This window comes from Pezoporus wallicus, unplaced genomic scaffold (genome assembly GCF_028554395.1).
Source record: "Pezoporus wallicus isolate ANWC-B61680 ecotype Strahan unplaced genomic scaffold, APGP_CSIRO_Pwel_v1 contig_3486, whole genome shotgun sequence".
Lineage (NCBI taxonomy): Eukaryota > Metazoa > Chordata > Aves > Psittaciformes > Psittacidae > Pezoporus > Pezoporus wallicus.
The window spans coordinates 8,838,348-8,862,033 of NW_026642292.1; the positions used below are offsets into that span (position 1 = coordinate 8,838,348).

Sequence of the window (23,686 nt, forward strand, 5' to 3'; positions counted from 1 at the left end):
AGGTTTCCATATATTTGATGGCTCTATTTGCATGACAGTTGATCACAAGCTATTCAAACATGTTCTGCTTCAGCTCTCTAAGAAAACCTTTTGTTTACTGTCTCAAGTCCAAACCAAACCCAGTCAGTGAAAATTTTTTGACTGATTTTATTAGGTTGGGGCTTTAAGCTTCGAGTTTCCAGGCAGCTTGTTTAAGATACAAGTTGGTCTTTGCCAGTGTGCTTAGTACTGCTTTAGACTTGTGTGCAACAAAGGCATTTTCTATGATTTTTGTGGTTTTGATGCTTTCTGGAGCTTAACCCTTTAGCCTAGTGAAGTAAAGTGCTGACAGAAGTGGTGGGGCTAGACAGTGAGAGTTGCCCCATTAAAAAATACGGCTTATAAGAGGTTGTCACCACTTCAGGACAGGGAGATGAAAACGTGTGTATTGTACAGGGCCATACATGGTAGAAGAGAAGGCTTATATGACAACACTAATATGAAATGCAAATAGAAGTAATTAAGAAAATTGATGTGAGAAACCACTGTAAAAAAGTAACTTCAATTTATTTAAGACAGCAAATTACTAGAATTTTGTAAATTTAGGTTGCTCTGAGAGCTTCACTGGGAAGGATGAGTTTTAGACTATGTTAACTGCTACTTAATGTAAAATTCAGAAACGGCTCTGGGAGTTGAAGTACCTAAATGCTAAGCTTGGAATTTTCTACAGTTTTTTTGAGTTAAGGAACCATAAAACTGAAACCTTGTGCTGTGGATTTACCCACCTTCTGATCATGGCTGACACCCCTCTACCACACTTCCTCCTCCAAACTTACCTTCTACTTACAGCACAGTCCCAGTCCTTTCCACCCTCCCTGCCTCTGTATCTCATCAGGTCTCAATCCTTTCATCTGTATCCCACTGATATTTTTTTCAGATCAAAACTGTGCTCACAAATGCTTGCTGACACAAAACTTTTTAAATTTAAACAATATATGCTTCCTACCTCAGTGTAATCGGGCTGTATGAAGGGTACAATAATGCAGCATCACCGTTCCCATGAAATGGAAATATTTGGACATTTAGCTCTATGGGTTTCAAAGATCCAGACCCGTTTTTGTCTTGATGGATGAATGACATAAGTTAAAAACTGCCCCCTTCTTCGCAATAGTAAAAATGAAGTGGAAGCAAAAATGTGATTCTACTAGCTGGCATGTGATTTATATTCAGAAGAGTGAACTAGCATCATAGCTAGCATGAAGTGACTAAAACCTTGATATTGACTCACTCAAGATTTTGTATAAATAGTATCCTTGCTGTTTGAGGATGATTTAGGATTTTTTCTTTTGCAAATTGGGATTTAAGATAATGCAGGCTGTTAGGCAGCATCAGATGCAACCTACTCAAGCTATACTCCATGAGGTTCATCACAAAAGCTTTTATATTATAGGATATTAAAACAGATAGCAACAGTCCCAGTTTTTCTTGCCATATATATTTCTATTAAAAGTTTATAAACTAAATGAATTAAACCTCTGCACAAGTGCAAAAGTGATTTTGCATATGAATTTATACAGCAACAGCAAAATAATCATATCTATAAACACATAACAAAATTAAAGATAACAACTAATAGAAAAATACAAGGCATCATTGCCATTCATGTTTAGTGTAATATATAGCCAGTTATAAGTTATTAAAAAATGCACAACAAAATCCTGATGAGTACAATCCCTTCTGTGACACTCCATAGCTACTATGAATTTTACAATCAATAGCAGAGGGGAAGGAAAAAAAAGGAAATCTTAGACTGATAGTGGAAAATAGAACAGCACTTTCCTTATGTATTCTATTCGTACAAACCCCTTTCTTTTCTAAAGAATACTTGGAGTATGTTATTCACACCAGGAATCTGGAATAGCATGGTGAATATTGCATCATTTTAACCATACACCAGTAGGTATAAATATATCAACACATTACTAGGTATGTAATCAAATTAAAGCCTTTTTTCAAGAAAACTATTCTTTCATCTTCAGAGAACCTTACACATCTTTAAAGATGTTTTTATTAGCATTAGAAAACTGTTATCTGTGAGCTACTGAATCCCACTTACATGTCTGCTTATTTTTTTCTTTACTTACACTGTCATATGATATAAATCAGGTTTCAAGGTCTGAGATGGCTTTGGACTTGAATATGAATGCTTTCAGTTCCCAGTGTGTGGTCTAGTTTAATCTCTTTGCCCAAGACTCTTACCTCTGTTTAATCAGTAACAACTTCATAAAATCAAGACAGTAGACAGGAAAAAAAAATCTGGTTATCAGATATATTAGGAATATTGCTGTTCACTTCAGTGGTGTAGGCAGGAGTAGTATCAGCTAATATGCCAGGACCCAGATTCTCCCAAAAAAACTACTGTGCCTTAAATACCTTTCAAAATCTATGCCAAAAGAACCAAACAAGATCAATCTGTGGGTCTTTTGATGTCTTTTGATGTAAACTTTGCCAACCAGATGGCAGCATCGTTCACAATAGCAAAACCTCAACTAGTGAAAAATAGACTGTTTAGCTACAATCTGTCATATCTTCTCCTGTCATATCTTTTCCTAAACTGCCTGGCAATAATGGATGTTGTGCAACTGAAGTACTTCACCCTGTCAGCAGAACTCCTTGAAAAGATACAGAAACTACAAAATGCTTATAGATGATAGTACTATGTATTTAAAACTGCATTATTTTTAACTCATAAGAAGACATCTAGCAAGTGACAGCAAACATGTCAGAGCTGTATTATTCCTCTGCTTATATCTGATAGCCTTAAGTGCATGATACGCATAGCTTTGAATTTGGGGATACTACATATGTATTGAAAATAATAACTGTTGGCCAAATTCTGCATTTCAGTATCAAGTACAACTTCTAACAACCTCACATAAATACTTGACTGACTCAAACACAGAAATAAAAGTAGCCTTTCTTCTTCCCTTGCATTATGATAGTATATATAAGAATAAAACATCTGTACTTGAGAGGGACTATTTCAATTTCATGATTTTTGGTTTCAAACTACCAACAGCAGATTTTTGCTTCATTGTTTAGAGTCCAAAAAATCTTTACAGATGCCTCTAATAATATCAGGAACCAACTGCTCCAATCCTGTGAACTCCCTAGTGAAGAAAGTATGAGATTCTCTTGGTTCAGAAGCCATGTCTTTCAGATCATCCAGAGGTGCCCAGGCAACACCAACAGAGAACACAGTTATTCCTACAATAAGGAAACCAAAATTATTAAGAACATTCTGCCTATGGATACAAGAACAGCCATTTCTACATCCATGAATTAATGTGGATTGGAAAAACAGTTTCAATACCTGCAATCAGACAATATCTCAGTCTGTCAAAGACTATTAGAAATATGAGGAATTAGAAGATTTCTTTCAGTGAAAATTCTGAAGGAAATACAGGGTGTCTCAAGCACTAGTGTCTTAGCTGTTTCTGTAGTGACACACATGAATGTGGCAGTTACTAAGTCTTGAAACACAGGTAACACTCTAAAATGATTTTGAAAATAAATTTGGATTGTTTGTGTATGCTCAGTGCTTTCAAGCATCAGCAGTCAGTAAGGTTTTTGGCCAAAACTGCTTATTTCTTTCCTAGATAATGATGGAGAGTAAGCATCATGCTGTATTGGGTCATGACACTGACTGGAGCTTCACTATCTGGCTTTTTTGTCTACTAATTTCTCTCCTGTTTAGGGAAATTAATCTGGGTGTATGTTTTTCATACCTGGCTACTCACACCTGGCTCCACGGAATTGGGAGCTTTCTTCATCCTAACAGAAAACAGTTCCTTAGGGCTTGCATTTTGCTGAATTAAAAACAGGTATGATACTTAAAGTTTGCAAATACAGTCCCAGTCAGTAAAGTCTTTACAACACAGCAGAAATAGAATGAATCAACTTCCACCACTTTTAAGTATACATCATTTACCTGCTTTTTGTGCAGCAGCAGCAGGTCCTCTAACATCATCGTAAGACTGACCATCAGTCAAAACAAAGAGGAAGTTTTTGTTAGCACCATCTTTCACTGGCCCAAACACATTTCTGGTTGTGAAAGTAATGGCATCACCAGTAGCAGTGCCACCACTCATGTAGCGAATGTTGCGAATAGCAGAGAGGACCTCTTCTTTTGTGTTGTAGTCTGTGAAGCTGAACTCAGTACGCTGATCGTATGTGAACTGCACAGCTGCAATCTTGGAACCTATGTCAGAGATCTCAAAAGCCTTTGCAATGTTGCTGATGAATTCAAGCACAAGGCGGAAGTTGTTGTCTCCCACACTGCTGGAACCATCAATCAAGAAAGCAATGTTGACGGAGTTGTAGCATGTCTTGCTACAGAACATCTGCTCATGTGAACACAGCTTTTGGACAAGAGGTTTTACGTATTTGGTAGTACCAAACCAGGTGGGCATTTGGTAAGAAAAGAAGCCATTTTTTCGACAGACAGCCTGTTTGAAAACAAGAAGTCAGCAGGTGAATACTGACACAGCAGCTGAATGGATGATAATCAGACACCTGCATGATTTTCTTTCAAAGGAAGGCTAGAAATGGAACCCGATGGTGAGAATTTGGAATCGGGTTTTGCTCATTTGTTTTTAAAGAAATTGAGGACAAACATCCGCAGTTGAAGTCTGAAACCTGTAATGTGTCATAAACACAGACGTACAGTTGGGTAGAAATATAGCTCTAAGTCATTCAAAGTACAATTTCTTTCTCCCCTGGCTTCCATAAGATGCATGTAAAATCCAAGGTAGTTGAGAAAGGGGTTAAATTTTAAATCAGCTCTCCAAGGAGATAACTAATCAAGCTAAGATCAAAATGCAGAAGGGGAGGGTAGGCCTCAGCCATGTAAGCTCATGTCTTTTTGTGCCTATAAGTATGTAAGGGTTGGACCTGCTTGTAATACACTGGGATCAGCAGCAAGCTGTTTTGTGCCTAGAAGCAGCAGAGCTGTAGTGCTTCATTCTGTTCATTCCCTGAGTTATGAAATTTCCACTGGAAAACTAGACATCTAAAAGCTCCCTGTGGAAAATGAGAGGTTCTCTCACTGGAGAGTAGTAAGTAAAGACCTAGAGATTAGAAAGCTCACATGGGAGTATGTGATCTGTGTGTGAATTCCTGCTCTAAGTTACACAGAATAAGATCCAAAACTCTTCATCCAAAACTAATATCTTCCACATGAACTTGCTCATTTGCTTGTTTTTTGTTATTTCCTGTCCTCACTGTAATGAAAGTAAGTAAACAATTATCCATAGAAAGATACGCCTCCCTGGCTGCTGTTTCAGGACAGGAGATGTATCTGCATATCATTGCTTTGACACATTTAACAATATCTACCTGAGATAGGGGAATCTCCTACACTGAGAATCTCCATGTAATTACAAACTCCAGGAGCTACAACTTGGCCAAGACTGAAGTAGGGAACACTGGTACCTTTGTGTAGACCCTTAGCAGGAAAAAAAACAGTGTTTCTTTAACCTCCCTTAACGCTATTCTTTTAAATCACTTATTAGCAGGCATAATTACATTGGTTGTTTTGAGATAATATTTTACATATATACACACACACAAAAAATATCTTTACTTAAAGAAGTTCTTATAATGTTAATTAGTTCATTAGAATTTTAGTGTGAAGTAAATTCTCCAGAATTACACCCATGACAGAAAAACAAATAATGGTAATCTCTCTTACTTTGTCAACAAAACCAATGTCTTGCACCATTCCCAGCTCCTCTGTTGTGGGCTTTGCTACAGATACAATGAACACGTTGACTCCAAATTCTCTGGCCACTATCCCAGCTTCTTCTAGATCATCTGATGGCCAGCCATCTAGAAACACTACAATGATCTTGGGAATTCCTTTGCGTGCTCCATTTTCCAAAGAGAAGAATTTCTGAGCTGTGTGCTTCAAAGCTTTCCCTAGTTTTGAACAGGAAAACAATATAAAGAAATAATGCATACCATAATGGTGCAATTTGGTTTCCTATATGAAACTGTGAGGGATTTCTGTTATGACTGCAGGTCTAACCCATTGTAAAAGTGAAAAAGTGTCCCAGGAGACTTGATAGTGACACTTGAGCAATCTGTAAGTTAAAAAACCAAAACAACTCAAAATCATAGACTCATAGAACAGTTAGGGTTAGAGAGGACCTTAAGATCATCTAGTTCCAACCCCCCTGCCATGGGCAGGGAGATGTTCACACTAGAGCATGTCACCCAAGGCTCTGTTCAGCCTGGCCTTGAACACTGCAGGGATGGAACATTTACCACTTCTTTGGGCAACCTGTTCCAATGCCTCACCACCCTCACAGTAAAGAGCTTCTTCCTTATATCCAACCTGAACTTCCCCTGTTTAAGTTTGAACCCATTACCCCTTATCCTATCGCTACAGTTCCTGATGATGAGTCCCTCCACAGCATCCCTATAGGCCCTCTTCAGATACTGGAAGGCTGCTATGAGGTCTCCATGCAGCCTTCTCTTCTCCAGGCTGAACAGCCCCAACTTTCTCAGCCTATCTTCATATGGGAGGTGCTCCAGCACCTGATCATCCTCATGGCCCTCCTCTGGACTTGTTCCAACAGTTCCATGTTCTTTTTATGTTAAGGACACCAGAACTGCACACAATACTCCAAGTGAGATCTCACAAAAGCAGAGCAGAGGGGCAGGATCACCTCCTTTGACCTGCTGATCACGCTGTTTTTGATGCACCCCAGTAAAACAACACCAAAACCAAACCACCCACAAGAAATGATCAGATAAAGCTAAGGAAGAAGTCACTGACATTTTTTCGCCCACAGGTCTAGATTTGTACTAAGATGCAGATATATTCGTGCCTGCAAAATAGATTGGAAGGAAGAAAGTTGAGGAGCTACCTAAATTTAGCTTGTGAAATGCAATGTATTGGGAATGCTCAGTTGTCCTCATTTGGCAAACATCTCTTCACAGCCACTTATTCCAAATTTATTCTAACTCTTTAATTACCCACTCAACAAGAAAGAAATGCTAAGTCTTTTAGAAATGAAACTGTCTCAAGTTACCACCCTATTATTAGTGGAAGTTGATTTTAACACCATGAAGTGATATTTGTATATCTACTCTAATAAAATTTAGTAATAAGCAACCCTAGCTTCTGGAAAGGAAGTGTAAGATGTGGCAATGTTCTAGTGGAAAACCACGGAATCCGAGTATGGCATTTAAAACACTTCCTTACCTAAACTGAATTATAGGAACTTCAGTATATACATACATATATATAAATACATTAAAAAGTATGTAAAGAAGTCATTTCTATTTGCATGGAAGTATGTAATCACCTGTATTAGAATTGCCTCCTCTGAACCCCAATTCCTTTATGGCAAACAAAACTTCTTTTGCAGCAGTGAAGTTTTTCAGATAGAATTCAATTTTTGGATGTTCACTGTGAAAAAATAAAACTGAGTAATTAAGTGTGTAGTTCACTTTTCATACTGCTATAGCATTAGCAAACTAAAGTAAACTTTGAGTCATTCTGATCTTGGTAATATAAGGTCTTCTCTATATCTTTAATATATCTACTAAAATAGAAGTATGCTCCTCACTTAATTCTCACAGTCCTTAGCAAGATGAATTATTTACCTGGGTGGGTGAATTAAGAACAGGATGATTCTTAGGTTTATCAAGCAGCTGAAAACATTAGGTTGAGAATATATACAGGAAAAAAACTTGAACATGCCAGATGCTAAATGCTAAATGCTCAACATCTTTCTAGTGACTATGAAAGCAAGTCTAGGTAATTAAATTAGAATCAGCCATCTACTGTATAGTTGTCTAAAGGCAGGGGAGAGGAATAGATTTTAATGATGAAAAATGCAATAGAGAAACCTTGTGCTACAGCTCAAGAAAATCTGCTTTCTTTTGCTATTCATCAGCCACTATTGATTGAATACCATTCTGCACAATATATATTGTGATACTGTCTGCAGTGATATTGTCTTATTAATCACTCAGTTATCTTTTGTATAGATCTGTTCTTACCTGGCCTGTACAACTCCGACGTGAGGCCCTTCTGTTCCAATTCCTAACATCACAGCTACTTTTCCAACAAAGTTTTTCTGCAAATTAAATCTACGTTGGCCAATGTTGTAACTTCCATCAACGAGAAATGCAATATCAGCTTTACAGTCTGCGAACATCCAAAATAATTAAATTTACCAACAAATAAGTGTTAGGATTTTGCTTTCAAAAGTTAAATCAGTAGCTTCTTACCTTTGTTTCCAGCCTTTTTATCAAGTGTCTTCTTGGGTTTTTTACCTTCAGTGAAGGAAACAGCGTGGATCATGTAAGAACAAGAAGGTGAATGATCAAAAGTGCTTAGACTCAGACAAATGACAAAATGCTTACACCCCAATATTTACATTGCAATCTATCTTCAGTAGGAATTGTCAATATCAGTTTAAATTTGCACTACTACTGCTTTACTCCTTAGAGCATACTCTTTTTCAAATGAAACAATTTAACCTTCTTTTCTACACCTGCTTAGCTGATTGATTACTGAAATCTAGAAAACTGGGTAGATTGCTGTAGTTCACTATCCCAAGTGCTACCATTTCTCAGCAATCCTAGTGTACAGCATGCAGTTTTAATGCTTTGGAAGCACACCATGACTTAAACTATAAAACAGTCTATTCGCAAACAACATCTCAATTCCAGTATTTATACAACACTAACTTTCATAAAAACTGATCTATCCTTTTAATGCAGTATTGTCTGTGGAGAAATTCACATAACACCTGAATTTTTACTACACAAGTTCTGACAGCACTCAGCCGTTAGGCAGTTCTGTAAGAAAGAATGTGAAATCTATGTCTTCTCTGTCACTTAAGAGGAATGAATAACCCATGAGCTCATGAACTCTTTCCTTCCTTTATGCTACCTGTATTACTTTTCCAAATTAATTCAACTTTGGGTTTTTTTTTTTAATTGAAATCAGAATCGATCTCCTCATTTACAAATGATTCCTCTTTTTGCTGGTGAAAGATATACTGCAAGAACAGATATTGTATGTCTTCTTCTTTAGAATTAAATGAATCATATGAAAGATGTCATTCTAGCCAGGGATTCATGCAGTGTAACATATCACGAGAGGCTTCCCTTGTTGAAAAGGCCTTATACCTGTAGAAGGACGTGCTGTTGATACAGATCGTCCAACTGATTCAAGCGCTGTGTTCTTGATACCTGTTCAAATATTGGAAGAATAAATTTACTGTATTTTAATGCATTTAAATGAAATTACAGGTGCTTGAAGAACACTATTTATTTCCAGTAATCTTTCTTCTTCATCCGCTATTAGATACTCTAGGAGTAGTACACAGGCCTAGACAAATCTTTGGTGTAATCCAGTATTGTACTCCTTGTTTTACAGGTAATGAACTTCCCTAAGCTTTTGCATTTGAAACAACAGCAACTTATGAGTAATTACAACATATTTAACTGATGAGAAGTTTTAAGCTGTAGTAGCCATTATTTCTAGCAAATAAACTCAGGACTTGATCTTGAGAAGTGGATTTCACTTACACCCTCACCAAAAGCACCTGTAATTCCAAGTTCTTAACTATTAATATGCAATGCAATGTGTACTAGTATCTCCAGATAGCAGGCTGAATTTTACCCCTGTAAATAATAAGAACACATTAGAGAGACACATTTCCCTAACTTAGAAAAAATATACAAGAAAACTTCTTTTTTTTGAAGCACAACAACATGTATAATCAGTAGGCTTCTTTATACAATCTGTAACTGGTTTGCAAATGGGCACAGTATCTCAGCTACACAGAGAAAAACTTCTGAAAAGCACATTGTAGCTTCATGACCACATCACATCTAAGTTGGCATTATCCCTTGCCTTGGAAGGTCAACGTTCTTTTTACAGGGAATGCTGCACAAGCTCTTTGAAGTGCCTGACAAGTGCTATTGGCTGCACAAAGGTAGGCAGGGGGAGAGAAAGGATAAAACTATAGCTGGAAGTGGTAGGAGGACAGGACTGCAATAGCAGGATGGAAGCACTGACTTTTATAAACTTAAACTGTCATGGAACTGCACTGTCAACTGCCTACTATCATGTCATTATATTCTAGATAACTGTAATCTATTTTTATGTATTTGCTTCTGCTACAGACTAGCTAGTCTAGCTGAAACAGTATTTTAAGGAAATCATGGGAAAATGAAGATAATTAAAAGTGAAAATTTCTGTTACTACACTTCAGAGAGCATAAACAAATGTGATTACTTACAGGAGCACTGAAAGTTTCCTGTATTTCTGTTAATATTTCAGATAAGTTTGCAAAATAGTGTGATCCACCTACCAGTCACTGAGAAAGACGAAGTCCATCTAGTGAGCACCTGAGACTGGATCCCATTGGCATTTACAGCCGGGTAGTTTTCCTGTCCTGGAAGAGTCTGTACCCTTACAGCTCCTCCTGCACTGGTGATCACCCCCCTGAGATACAAAAATAATTGCTATAAAGCAGACATTTTAATCACAAGAAAATGCAAATTCTAAAGTTCTGGCAGAGTTCAGACTGACACAGAAGAGCAATACTTGACAAACACACCAATTATTGACAATAATAGAATCATAGACTGGTTTAGTTTGGAAGGGCTCTTAAAGATCATCTAGTTGTAATGGCAGGGGGACCTCCCAGTAGACCATGTTGCTCTAAGCCCCATCCAACCTGGCCTTGAACACTGCCAGACAGGCATCAGAACTGTTCAGAACTCTTTATGTGTAACTGAAAGATCAGTTATTATTTTCAGAGGCCAAAATTACATGTTGAGCTTCTCTAAGAGGGAGTAAACTCTTGATTATTTTTAATACTTGGTCAAGTACTGTGGGAGACAAAGAACCATTTCAAGACTATTTAAACACAGCAATGTGCACCTTTGTGTTCATTTTTCTTATCCATTTGGCTTTCTGCTGGAAAAGAGGTCCCAGTCTAATCTGCTTTAAGACATTGTGAAAGTAGAATAATCAAGACCAGAGTTTAGAAAGCCTTGCATATATTTTGGGTAATATGAGCCCTGGATATACGTGGCAAAGGCAGCTTCCACATAAATCTCCTTGTGGACTGCTGCTGAAATACAGTCCTCCTTTGTGATACATACCTCCAAATGTGATTTGCATTTCTGAATGGAGCCATGGTTTTATTTATATATATATATATATTTCTTGAAACTTGAAAGATTATGATAGTAGTTTCAAAATATACAGATATTTTCTCATCTAGGAACACTGTGTATAGTATATAGACAGAGGAGCTTCAGTTAAGTTACCCTAGATGAGTTTAAAAACAGATTATGAAGTTGGTAAACACAAACAGCACTCTGCAGCTTTTTTAAAAAACTCTGAGAGAAAAATCAGACCAGAGCCGCTAACTGGTTATTTTTAAATGACAGGAAAATTCAGTAAGTCAAGATCATCTTCAGGGAAAATAACACATTAATATATTTAAAGTACTTCAACCTAATTAGAGCATAGTTTTCTTCTCCAGTACCTGGTTCTTTTTGGCATTCAAGCCTTCACTAGTGTCTCAGTCTTAATACATCCCTGGTAGTGTTCATGACCAGATTGGACGAGGCCTTGGATGATATGGTTTAGCGTGAGGTGTCCCTGCCCATGGCATGGGGGTTCGAACTAGATGGTCTTAAGGTCCTTTCCAACCCTAACTATTAATGATTCTATGAAATGTGCCAGAAATAGAATATATGTAATTGGAACAGTTTCTAGTTTAAATTTATATTTGCTACTTTGGGTTTGTATCAGCAAACCTAGTCTATGCCCAAGTTAGCTCACACAAAGAGCTCAATATCTCTTCCCACTTCCTTTGTTGTGGATTCACAACTTTGAACCCTGACTGAATTAAGACTCAAGACAGTTTAACATAAGAATTATTCCTGGAAGCAATAATTTTAGCTTATTTTCAATACAGTGTAACCAATTTTGTCTGTCTTATTCTATTTGTCTATTGGTCTCTTCATTTTGATTAATCATTCCATGAAAAAAAAAAATATCTGAATAGTCTTCACTGAATCTGGAAGCTTTCCACTGAAACTGAAGTGGATTTATTTTCTCCTTGTCCATGTATAGAAAACATTTGATTTTGCTTTTCATCACAAGTCAGAAATCTCTAGACTGCCTTTGGATGATACACCATTTCCATGTAACAGCTCTGCTATTTTAACGCAGGTGGGGGGATGATACTAGATGTGAATGTAACATGATCTATAGCTTTATTATTCCTATAGCTTTATTATTTCTCTTCCTTGCCATTTTTTTTCCTGTAGGTAAACTGTTTAAGCCATCTTTTACAGTCAGGTCAGTTTTACTTGTGATGTTTCTTCCAGCAAATTTACTCACAGTGCATCTGATAAAATGGAATAAACCATATTGCCAGTCTGCTTTTGTATTCTGGATCAGATTGACAAATTCCATTCTGCAATCCTTTATGACTGATTTTAAAGCGAGATTCATCCTGTGTAAATCCAAAGTGGTATTTAAAGAGTGAAGAGGTGCCTATGCACTTCTTGAGTGATTTATATCATTACAATCTGCTTCAAGTTCTTTGCTCCTGTGTGACTGACTTGCATGCCATGGCTGTTTTGATTAAACTGGAACTCTGCAGATTTTTCAGGAACAGCTTTCACTTCCTTGCTATGTTTAATGCTGCTGCCAGCACTGCTTCACAGCAACTTTATACAAAGCTGTCAGTCCATTCTCTTGCCTAGCTTCACTGTTAATAACAAACTGTTACTTATAACTAAATGGTAATTTTCACTCAAGAACGCATACAAATTAAACAGAAAAGCAGATACACATGGAAGCAATCCTGTACCTTACCGCACTATAGCTCATGGAAGAAAGCGTATAGGCAAAGGTCAGCAGAAGATATCCCATGAAATACAGGAATTTAATCTAAAACAGACTTAAAAGTATGTATTGAGGTAAGTGAGCAGAGGGGATTGAAGCTTTAGATTTCATGTACCTCCTCAAAATAAGTGCAAGAACTGTTTATCTACTCTCTCAGAGAAAGAGATGCAGGGCTGGCCTGCTCTTTTTGAAGGAGCCTGCACATCAAAACTGATGTCTACACCACAAAGAGACTCTTCAGCCATGGGAGATGATCCTTATAGATGTAACTGAAGTCACTAATCTTAGATACAGCAGTAGAAAGCTGGAATACCATCCCCTGGCTAAAAGAAAGAGGAAACACAAGGTATTTCATCTGCTGAAAACCTTTTTCCTCTGGGTAAATTTTTCATTGGTATGTTTTTATGCTAATTATATGCATCATATATGTCTATAGGTAGGCTATCTACTTTATCAGCAGAAGAGAGAGAGCAGAAAGATGAAGGCCTGCCTTGCTATCCAAGAGCATCGTTTTGACCCGAGTTCCTGTTCCCATTGCTAACAGAGAGCATCTGGCACTTCCTATAGGGTCCTTGGATGAAAACAGCTGTCCTTGCAGCCTTCAGACAAGACAGCTGAATTACCTGGATTCCCATCTTTCCTTCCTATCAGCAGCTACATCAAAATCCTTCCACATTTTCTACCTTTCTCCATTACTCCAAGACACATCCTTCTCTTCTCCAAACTACAATCTCCTGCTGCTGCCTGTTTGCCTTCAGCCACTGACACAGAGCTGCTCAGGGTTTCATGCCAGCACCCTCCGCCTCCCTATGCTATGCTCTTTCTTTCTCCTCTGGACCTCTATTGCTTTGGGCAGGAAAGAAGGCTCAGCAGCAGAAGCAGGCGCTATACTCCCAGAAGATATACAGCTCAGAAATCCCTCTGGCCAGACAACCTTTTTGTAAATATTCTTCTAGTAAATGCTAGGGCAGCTCAGGGACATCCATGCTTGAGGTGATTTTGTGGCCAGCTTGGCAATACCAGAATATACTTTCATTATACCAGAATTCTGGGCCCCCAATGTTTAATGGTTCCATCCTGTGGTTAGTTAGGGAGGTTCTGAAAAAAATTTACATGCCTATTTAGCATCAAAACCCTATCACATTGGCTCAGTCTCTATTTAGTGGAATTGGCACTAGCAAAGAACTGCAAAAGCTGAGAACCTAGTTCTTCATTTCACCTTCCAATTACTAATCCAATTAATCACTCAGATTTAACTCAGTTCTTCATGCCTACATAGTGTCAGCCTTGTAGGAGGCTCTCCATTCTTCCCCAACAAATAAATCTTTTATTCTTCTGCCCAGAAAAAGAACAATATTAAATAAATATTCTGTTTCCTGAGAGTAATTACACATAAAATAAGGAGAGAAAAAGCCAAATACAACAAACTAAAACAGGCAGAGACCATATTCATCTGTAGAATACAAAACATTCATAGCTGAATTCTGCTAAATTCTTTACATGCATTGTATAGTAATTATTGTGTTAATAATTGCCTTACAGTAATGGAACTGCTCATGGGAATAAGCATTATTTGGTTTATATAAAATTAAGGAATCAGGCCTCAATTTCGACCTGGCATACAAACTGAAGTGTATGCAAAGGGGGGAGCCAAGGCATGCTCACATAGTCATTCCCAGTGTTAAAAAAAAAATAAAAAAAGAAATAAAGAGATAATCACTGCTCCCAAGACTGATGCTGCTGGAAATAGTGAGCAGTTGCCTGACTGTGCTTTCTATAATAGCCACAGTCATTGTAATGGTGTAAGCTTGTCATTCAGCCATGCTTAAAGTATAGTTATGTTGTACTCACTATGCAAGGTGATGTAGGGAATACCTAGTCTGAAACATGATGTGATTGTTTCACTTATTTGGAAGAAATTCACAAAATTCTCAAAGTGCATATCTAATTACATTATGGTAACAGCAAATTATGGTGATTACCCATTAGTAATATCTTCTTCAAATTACTTTGACAGCAATATGGAGTTTAGCCATTGCAACAGAGAGCAAGAAGGAACAAGTACTTTGTATGTTTTTGTTGGACTTTACAGTCTGCACTGAAATTAGCTGAGAACTAAAAATCTATTGCCTCTCCTCCATTCATCAATCCTTTTTTACCACGGATAGCATTTATGGCTGCTAACAGTTGCAGCAAAACCAAAATATTCTCAGTTAGTAAATCTAGTTCCAAGTATGAAAGGCCAACAGGACTAACATCTCCCAACTCAAAAGTAGTCTTCAAAACAGCAGTTCTCCTAAATAGAATATTTTCACCTATATTCTTGCTTTTTCAAAACAGTTTACACACTGTCATATTCATAATGCTTGAACACTGTTAATTTACATCCTTACTGGAAGACACAGATTAGAAGGGGGAATATATTTCAACCCCTTCAGTGCTATTAGAGCTCTCATTGTTCTCACAGTGTCTGTGGAGACAGATTATTAGATGCAGGTTTTACAAACAGGGTGCATATTTCACAAGTAGTATAACTCGTATAAATACTTACTATGGAAAAATATAGGTTTTTTTTCTATACTCCTATGCTTCTGGGCTGGAGAACAGTAATACACATATAGCTTGTAAGATACAGACTTCAGTGAAAAGTGATGTATAAATGTCTGTGCTTTATTACCTAAGGGAAGACTGCAAAACTAGAAAAGAAATCTGCATCTTCCATTTCTTGTACCTCCCCCTTTTGTAAAAGTGTTCCGCAGCTGTGACAGAACTGATCCCCCCCAGCTTTGTTGCTGGGACCTCTAACAGTCACAGTCACCACTAGCACGGGAGGCTCAAAACTAACTCTCAAGTCTTTAAACCCCTTTCAAAAAAGGTCTTGAAAGCAAGAGCCTTCCCCCCCCCTCCCCCTTTTTACATAAAGACATCTTTGGCAACCAGTAAAGAAATGGAATGTTAAAATAAATGGCTACATCAGTAAATACAAACACTGTCTTAGGAAAAAAAAAAAAAAAGACAGTGGGAAGAAATCTCAGTTTTCCTAGATAACCTTAACAAAAACCACACACACATACACATTCCTCTAATTTGATCCAGACATTCTTTCACAAGCTTTCTGTAAATACTTAAGCTAGGAAAATTGAAGAACTGAGATTTAATTTTTTTTAAATACACATGAAGACACTCAGAGCACACTAAATAGGGCATTCATTCTTTTTACAGAATGATCAAAAAGAAGCCTGTTTTAGCAATAAAACACACATGAAGACATGCAACTATCTTTCAAACTAACTCTTAAGCTTTAAAAACAAATACACACAGACCCACACAATCCCTTCCAAGTCCTTTCTAACTGCCCCTATAGTACCTCAGCTCTTACTCTCCTTTACAATATTCAGGAAGTCCCAAAGTTTCTACTCAAAACCCCTGATTAAATCCAATTTTTAAACACAGATTATTTTAGTTTATTTTGAAGTTTAAATACTGTTAACAATAGCCAGAATTTTGAAAATCTTGTTAAAAGTTAGAGGATTTAAACTGACACTTTAAATAAGTTTCTGAATAGTCTCTGTCCTTATTGTTAGACTTTTCTTCATGTCTAATCAAAATGACTGTTCCTAGATTGTCAGTCCTATTTTAAGAGTCATAACACCTTACAAAGTTTTGAATCTACTTTGTGGTAGGAAGCATATTGTGAAAAGTCTAAGTGAACAAATACGTTGTACAGCCAATTAATAGATGAAGCTAAAAATCCTTCTTTAATAAAGAAAAATCTTTCTCAAAGTCTTAAAGTCTAAAAATCCCTGTAGGCTGATAGTCAGGATTTAGTTCGGCTTCCACAGACAACTGAAATAGGTATCTCACTATCTGGTTTTGCCCAACATTTCCTCATTAAAAATTGATTTGTGAGAATTTTTCTTGCAAGTAAGTAATTAAAATTTTGCCCTTCCTCAAAACCAAAAAAACAATAACCCCCCCCAACAAAAAAACAACCAACCCCCAAAACCCCACAGATAACCTCAAAAAGAGATCTGCCAACCTGTTTTCCTTTCCCTCTGTAATTACAACTAAAAACTTAAACTAAGAAAAATAACCTGGTAACATCTGTTTAACATGGGTTATCAGGATATTTTTCTTAGTCTAAGTTTTCAGTTGATACAGAAGATAATTCAGCCAGATACTGGTCTCATTAAGAGATCATTAATTAAACTAACACCCAGCAAGCAACTGTCAGAAGAGAAACACTAACATAAAAAAAACATAACACTGATTAAAAGCAATCATTCAGCCAAATCACAGGTAGGTCTGTTTGCACAGGAGCTTAAACCAATTTCAATCATTTCAGGAAAAAGGTCATGTAAATGAAAGTCTGAAAGCAAATCTGCTTTTATTCTCCAGTTAGTTACTATTTACACTGTAGTTCCCCATGTCTATGGATGACATGTAAGTAATCTTACGGAGAAAGTTAAAGTGGTTTTAGGGAATAGTTAAACACAACTTGGGTACCCAGGACACTTGCAAGCTGCCCAACCATTCTCTTCTTCTGTATTCTCTTTTCTCCTAATGATGTTTCTATTGATTGAATAGGACTCCTGAAGTCCAAAAAGATCTTTGTTATGATGGCATCAAACAGTTAAGGTTTAAAAAGTGTAGCAAGAGTAAATGAACTTGCTTAACACATTGATTAGCAGTCATCTGACTTACCTGTGTATGGCAGCCCCACAGATACTGGAAAGAGAAGCATAAACTCCATTCCCAAAGACATAAAATTGCCACAGAGGACAGTTTGCTGGGCAAATGACATCTTCTACCTGCTTTCTAAGGTCGAGTCCTCTTGTAAAGCACGTGATAGCGGTGGGAGCTAAAGAAAAAATAAGAACCTGTGACCTGAAAATCTTTAGGGTTTGTTTTAGGTTTGGGGTTTTTCTTTCTGTGGGTTTTTCTTTTTTGTGGGTGTTACTTTTTTTTTTAATTTCTCTACAGTTTCTAAGCTGTGTCTGTAAAGACATCTTTGGAGCATACAAATGTACAGTTATGACAAGGAAGAACACACTTTTAGATTATTTATGGGTAAGAAGTGTCAGAAAAAGGTGGGAAGGGCAAACAAAACAAGCAAACAACACAAACCCAGCATTAAAACAATATCCAAGGAATACTACAGGGGGAACAATTCACATCTGTAAGCTCACTGCAGAGACAGAAGGGCAAGAGAAAGACCCCCAAGACTGGAGGAGAGCATTCAGCTGGTCTGATATCAGAGCAGGTCAGGGTTTTGACTTAGATCAACATCGACTCAGCATTGGAAGTTCAACCCATGGCTGGATATTTATTCTGAGCCTCCTAAGAGCGTATCTTGCCCTTGCTGAGCACTAGAAGGTGCAAGAACCTTTTCTATATGCATCCAGAACATTATTTTTCCACAATATTAAGATGAAAGCTGGCAGAGGCCAGCCAATGTATTTGTACATACCCCACAGTATTACATACCAAGGAGAGTATGTTTCAGGGATCTGACCCTCACCTGCTTCCCTGCCCACTCTTTCCACTCTTACCAAGGGTATTTACTGACCCAACATAAGCTGCTTGTACTTCAAAGTATTTGGATCATATGCTGTTCCCCATCAGCAGATGGATGTGATCATACCTCCTGCTAATCTCACCAACTTTGGAACTGAAAAGCTGAGCAGTTGCAGCCAGAGGTGCACAGAAAAGTGTGTCTGATCATTCTAGCTGCATAAATCAGATATATGTGTTGACATCCATGCAGTTTTAGTCTTCAGTATATGTAATCCTCATTAACGCTATACTGAAATTATGTTAACCCACCTAATCATGTCTTCTTGAAAAATCTTTGTTGCTATTTGTCAGGACAAATACATGCCTTGAATATGTCTATCTAGCCCAGAGTAAGAAAAAACAAAACAAAAACCACAACACCACAAAAACCACAAAACAAAGCAGTAAATACTTCTTCATTTTCCCTTCTCAAGATACTAAAAGCTGTCTACCTAAAAAAACACTGTAGAGTGACTTAGTCTGATTCTCTAGTATCCAAGAAAAAAAAAAAGTTTCTTCCAAGACTTAGTCTTACGTACTCACTTCCTTTCCATATTTAGTCCTACACATTTGCCTTAAAAACAGAAGTCTGAAAAATGAATCAGAATCACCATGCTTATACATAGGAGTTCTACCTTTTCCTTGTTAAAAGTGCCATATTATTGGTGTTATGATACAAGAAGTCAATTTACTTTGCTGTTTGAGTCCCCTAATACTTTAATGCAAGTACTACAACTGCACTAGTTATTTAGTGGACAACAATCAAGCAATAACCACCAAATGACAGCTATCAAGACTACCAGAATAAAAGAGCAGCTAGGAGCATGGATGTCCTTGGAGAAATCACTGCAATAATCATCACTGGTAATCTCTGCTCTCCCAGTACTGTTTGTGCCATGCATCCTGCAATATTTTTTCCAGCTTCTAAAAGTGCAAGATGCCAGAGGCAGCTCTTATACCTATTATTTCTAATGTACTGAACTTGACTGAATCCCTTCGCAAGCTGTGCATACAAAGACAATAATTAGGTATGTCCAGTTACAAACCATTTATCACTTGGAGATCTGCATTCCTCCCACCACTGGGTACTCAGTAACTAGTCATGTGTCAGGCTAATATTTACATAGCATTGGGGGGTGGGTGGGGGGGAGACACGGGACACCAACCAAAAAAAAACCAAAAACCCAATAAAACAAAACCTTGCTGCTTTTTCCCTGGATATGAAAATACAAAGGTCCACTGTAGCCCAGCTCATTGGATTTTTATGTACTGATGCCTGCAGACTGTCATGATCCTTGTCTACACCAGGAGAGAGGGGCTTCTGAGGGAAGGACCTAGCTGCTGTTGAAGAGCTGACATACTGTAGCTATGGGCTTTAGCAGTCTACCTCCGTTGGATCAGCACAGAGGTAAAACACATACACTAAAAGCTGTTAGTTAAAAAGCAACAATTTCATTTTGGTTTTCTGTGAGCTATGTTTCTATAACCAAGATTAATATTGGGAATAGTAGGTACAGTATCAAAGTGAGAAGTACTGGGTACCAAAATCAAGACTTATATCAACTATGCAGTGGATTTTGTTCTTTGCTGTTAATGTATCACCAGGTATCAAACACAAAACTAGAAGTAGTCTGCTGCAAACAGAAACTGCCAAAGATTATATATAAAGTAACTGAGATAGAAGACAGAGTCTCAATCACTGTAATTTAAGAATGCAAGCGTATTAGTGGAAGCATTTCTCTGGATATGTATGTGATCCAATATTCTAAGTACATATATTTTTGGAAGAAGGAAAGATAAGCTTCTGATTTACAGGAAATTACTCAGTCCTGAACTCCTGCCCATTCGGGACTCTGCTGAAGACCAGAGACCTATGTTAAGTGATGTAAATTTAGGCCTTCAGAACTGTGACAAAATGACCATCATCCCATTCTCTCAAGACACACACTCTTTAAGCCCCACAGAAACACACTACATCAGGGTACTCCAGAAAACAAAGGGAAAAAAAAAAACCAAAACAAACAAACAAAACCAAAAAACCCATTTCTTCCTGATTTAAGCCATATTTAAGTGTAAGGATGAATGTCTTCTATCACTGTTGACCTAAAAAAAAGAAGAAAAAAAAATAAAGCAAAGTCTCACTTCTCTCCTGAAATATCCATCTGATAACAACACTTTCAATCAGGCCATCAGTTTCCATCTTTTTGGGGACTCATCCCATGTACTCCAATTTGTTCTGAATAGCCGTTTCCTTCACCCGCCTATAAGAGTTCTCATTTAATTTTTGACAGGAGTTACTAATTTAAAGACCGTAGAAAAATAAAAGTCAATAGCCAAAAATCAGAGCTTCTCTAATCTTTAAGTTTCCATGCATTGGTTTGGGAAAGCAGAATTTATTTAGGCAAAGGAAAAAAATCCTTATGTACATTATTACAAAAAAAATTAGGGATTCCCAAGAGTAATACAGCTTTACGAGGCACAAAATAGAGAAGTTCATCCTATTATGTTTCTTATTCCTTTTACTATTTAGTATTGTTTCTTTGCAAAACAGGAAGATTCGAATCCTCAAGATAAAAAGGACTTAAAACAAGCGTGCTTTTTGTATCTTATGGAAGGAATATTCACACCAGCCTTATCCATACTAGAAAAAAAACATAAAAACCTCCTAATAGAACTATAGCTGTGTATGTTTTGGAGAACATGATGACAGGTTGCATACTAATTCATGTAATCTTAAGTACATATCTTGATCTAGACAAGAGCAACGGGATTTTAAAAATCTGATTAATTTCAATCTGAGACTTGCCTTTTTCTGATCTACTTAAAGTTGCTTACCAGCACATGCCAATGGTCACCCACCCCTAGAGTTTCCTGAACAGTAACCAAAACTGCTGAACTCTACAGTATTTGCATGCCTTTCAGGGGGAGCATAAAGAAAGGTATAAAATCCCTTAAGATCTCCTCACACAGTTACAAGCCTGACACAGTAGATTTTTGAGGGAACTAGTGATCTTCCATTACTTTGAACAGCAGAATTTATAAGAATTCCTGCAAGCTCTAGTTCAATAACCAAATGCTGCTGAATTAGGCTTGGAACAATGGTAAGAGACAATATTTCACAGTAACTGTTCACATTTTATATTACAAACACATCCTAGTAGCAATATTCTATTTTGTCAGTATTGCCTTAATGTTATTTTAGCTGGTCCCAGATACCTTCAGATTACAATGGCTTCTTCTTTAACCCTGGGAGGAAGCACCACAGACAACTTTTCCATTCTTTCCTGACAGACTGTTGGCACTTCATCTGTAATGCACCTGTAAAAAAATACGTAAGGGAATTGTGGTTGGAGTAGGTTTTCTACTGGTTGAAGTAGGTTTCTTAGCCATAGCACTCCTGTGACATGTAGCTATTAACAGTTTAGCACAAAAAGACTTTTACAAATGCTTGATTGAACACAAAATGATCAGCAAATCCTACTTCCTAATGACTGTAAAATCCTGAATGGAAAAGCTTAGGGTCACTCACCTTCTGCAGGCCAGGCCTGCAGGTCTGGAAGTGCATCCTTCTGGAGGCTCCTGCCCTCCCTTGGTGCAAGGCTCTGCTTCAAGGGGCAGGCGAACTGCTTGCGGTGCACTATTTCTTCAGCTGCTTCCGGTGGCTCCTGGTTCCCCTGGGGTGCCTCTGGCTCCAGGAGAGCCCGCTCTCGGCAGCAGGGATACAATCCAACAGGGCACAGTGCAACAGACAGCCCCTGCCCTGCCTGGCATTTTAAGTGTGTTCTTTTGCTTTCCAGGTCAAAATAATGGCAGGGCAGCAGGTTTTAAAAGTTTTTAATCAATTCCACAGTTTAAAGTATGTCAGAGATCCTCAGATTGCCAAACACTGCGGGAGTGCCTTTGTATCACACACAAACACACCACCACTCACTCTTGCCGTCAGTGTTCTCCTAGACGGGGAGACTTAGCACCACGGCTCTTCAACCTGTGTCAGGAGGGGCTTTACCCCCGTTTGGGAGCGTTCCCGGACTCCCTCTGTGCCTCTCCCGAGGGCCACCTCCAGAGGAGCCCGACACGGTGGGGCGCGGCCGGAGGCAGCGCTCACGCTCCACAGGGCTCCGGACCGGAGGCGCTGCCGGAGACCCTCCGCGCATCCCGGCGAGGGGCGGCTGCAGCCGGGAACGCTGGCAAACACCGAGCCGGTACCGCGACCTGGCGCCCCAGCGGGCCATCATGTCCCGGCGGGGAGGGACGCGCAGAGACAGTGCGAGAGGGAAAACCCCTTGGGGAGGTTGAGGAAAGAAAGCGGGCAACTCACCCGAGCCGTCGCTCCCGCGAACGGGGCTGAAGAGCAGGAAGGTGCCTGCGAACAGACAGGGAGCTGGTCGGGGCGCTGCTCCGCGCCTTCCCCGCCGGCCCCGAGCCGCCCCCCGGGGTACCCACCGAGGAGAAGGGGGATAAGCCACATGGTGGCGGAGCGCGTCCGGACCCCGGGGCGACCGAGAGCGGAGGCGAGGAGAGCGGCACGGCACGGCGAAGCCTGCCCACTAGGGAGCCCCACCACGGATGCCAACCTCTCCGCACTGCCCTGGCCCTTCCGCGGAGCTGCACAACCGACGGCAGCCACCGCGTCCGCTTTAAACCTCTCCCGGGGCGCATGAGCACTGGGGCGGGTTCGGTGGCCGGGGCGGGGGGAAGGAGGGAGCGGGCGCGGGGCTGGGCGGCCCCGGCGCTGGGCAAGGCCCGGCAGGAGCTGCTGGCCCGGTCCGGCCCGGCCCGGCCCGGCCGGGCCCTCCCCTCCCCCGCCGCACCCTCCACCCGGGCGCAGACCTGGTCCTCCGGAAACGGCACCCCGGGGCTTTCTTGGGCATCGGGCAAAGCCGTTAGCCCCTTTGCCCGGGAAACAGGCAGCGGAGGGGCAAGGATATTCCCGTGCCTTTCGCCGTTTGAAGCTCCAGAGCTGCCCCCACGCTCCTCTATCTCCCTTCCACCTACAGCTTTGGAACACCTTGTTTCAGATGTCTTTATTCCAGATACCTTCAGAAATGCGAGTGAGTTGTCAGTTACTTCCCCACAACCTCTGCCGCTTCCTCGGAAATGAATGAAGGGGCAGAGCTATCACCAGCGCGGCTCACTCGGTGCTGGCCCCGTGCGTTAACTGGTTGACTAGTGTGCTGCAAAAGAGAAAAC

At 39.3% G+C, this 23,686-nt stretch overlaps 1 protein-coding gene across 1 annotated transcript; it reads right to left on the reverse strand.

The window, feature by feature from the left end:
• Window positions 1-2,680: 2,680 nt before the first annotated feature.
• Window positions 2,681-23,044, reverse strand: COCH (cochlin). The gene is made up of 11 exons (XM_057428672.1): window positions 22,940-23,044; window positions 22,815-22,859; window positions 17,645-17,801; window positions 10,380-10,513; window positions 9,190-9,252; window positions 8,284-8,328; window positions 8,053-8,200; window positions 7,353-7,456; window positions 5,732-5,958; window positions 3,971-4,487; window positions 2,681-3,246 (listed from the first exon to the last, which is right to left on the reverse strand). The coding sequence occupies exons 1-11, from the start codon at window positions 22,962-22,964 to the stop codon at window positions 3,071-3,073; spliced, it is 1,641 nt and encodes a 546-aa protein (XP_057284655.1). The 5' UTR covers window positions 22,965-23,044; the 3' UTR covers window positions 2,681-3,070.
• Between the last annotated feature and the right edge of the window lie 642 nt (window positions 23,045-23,686).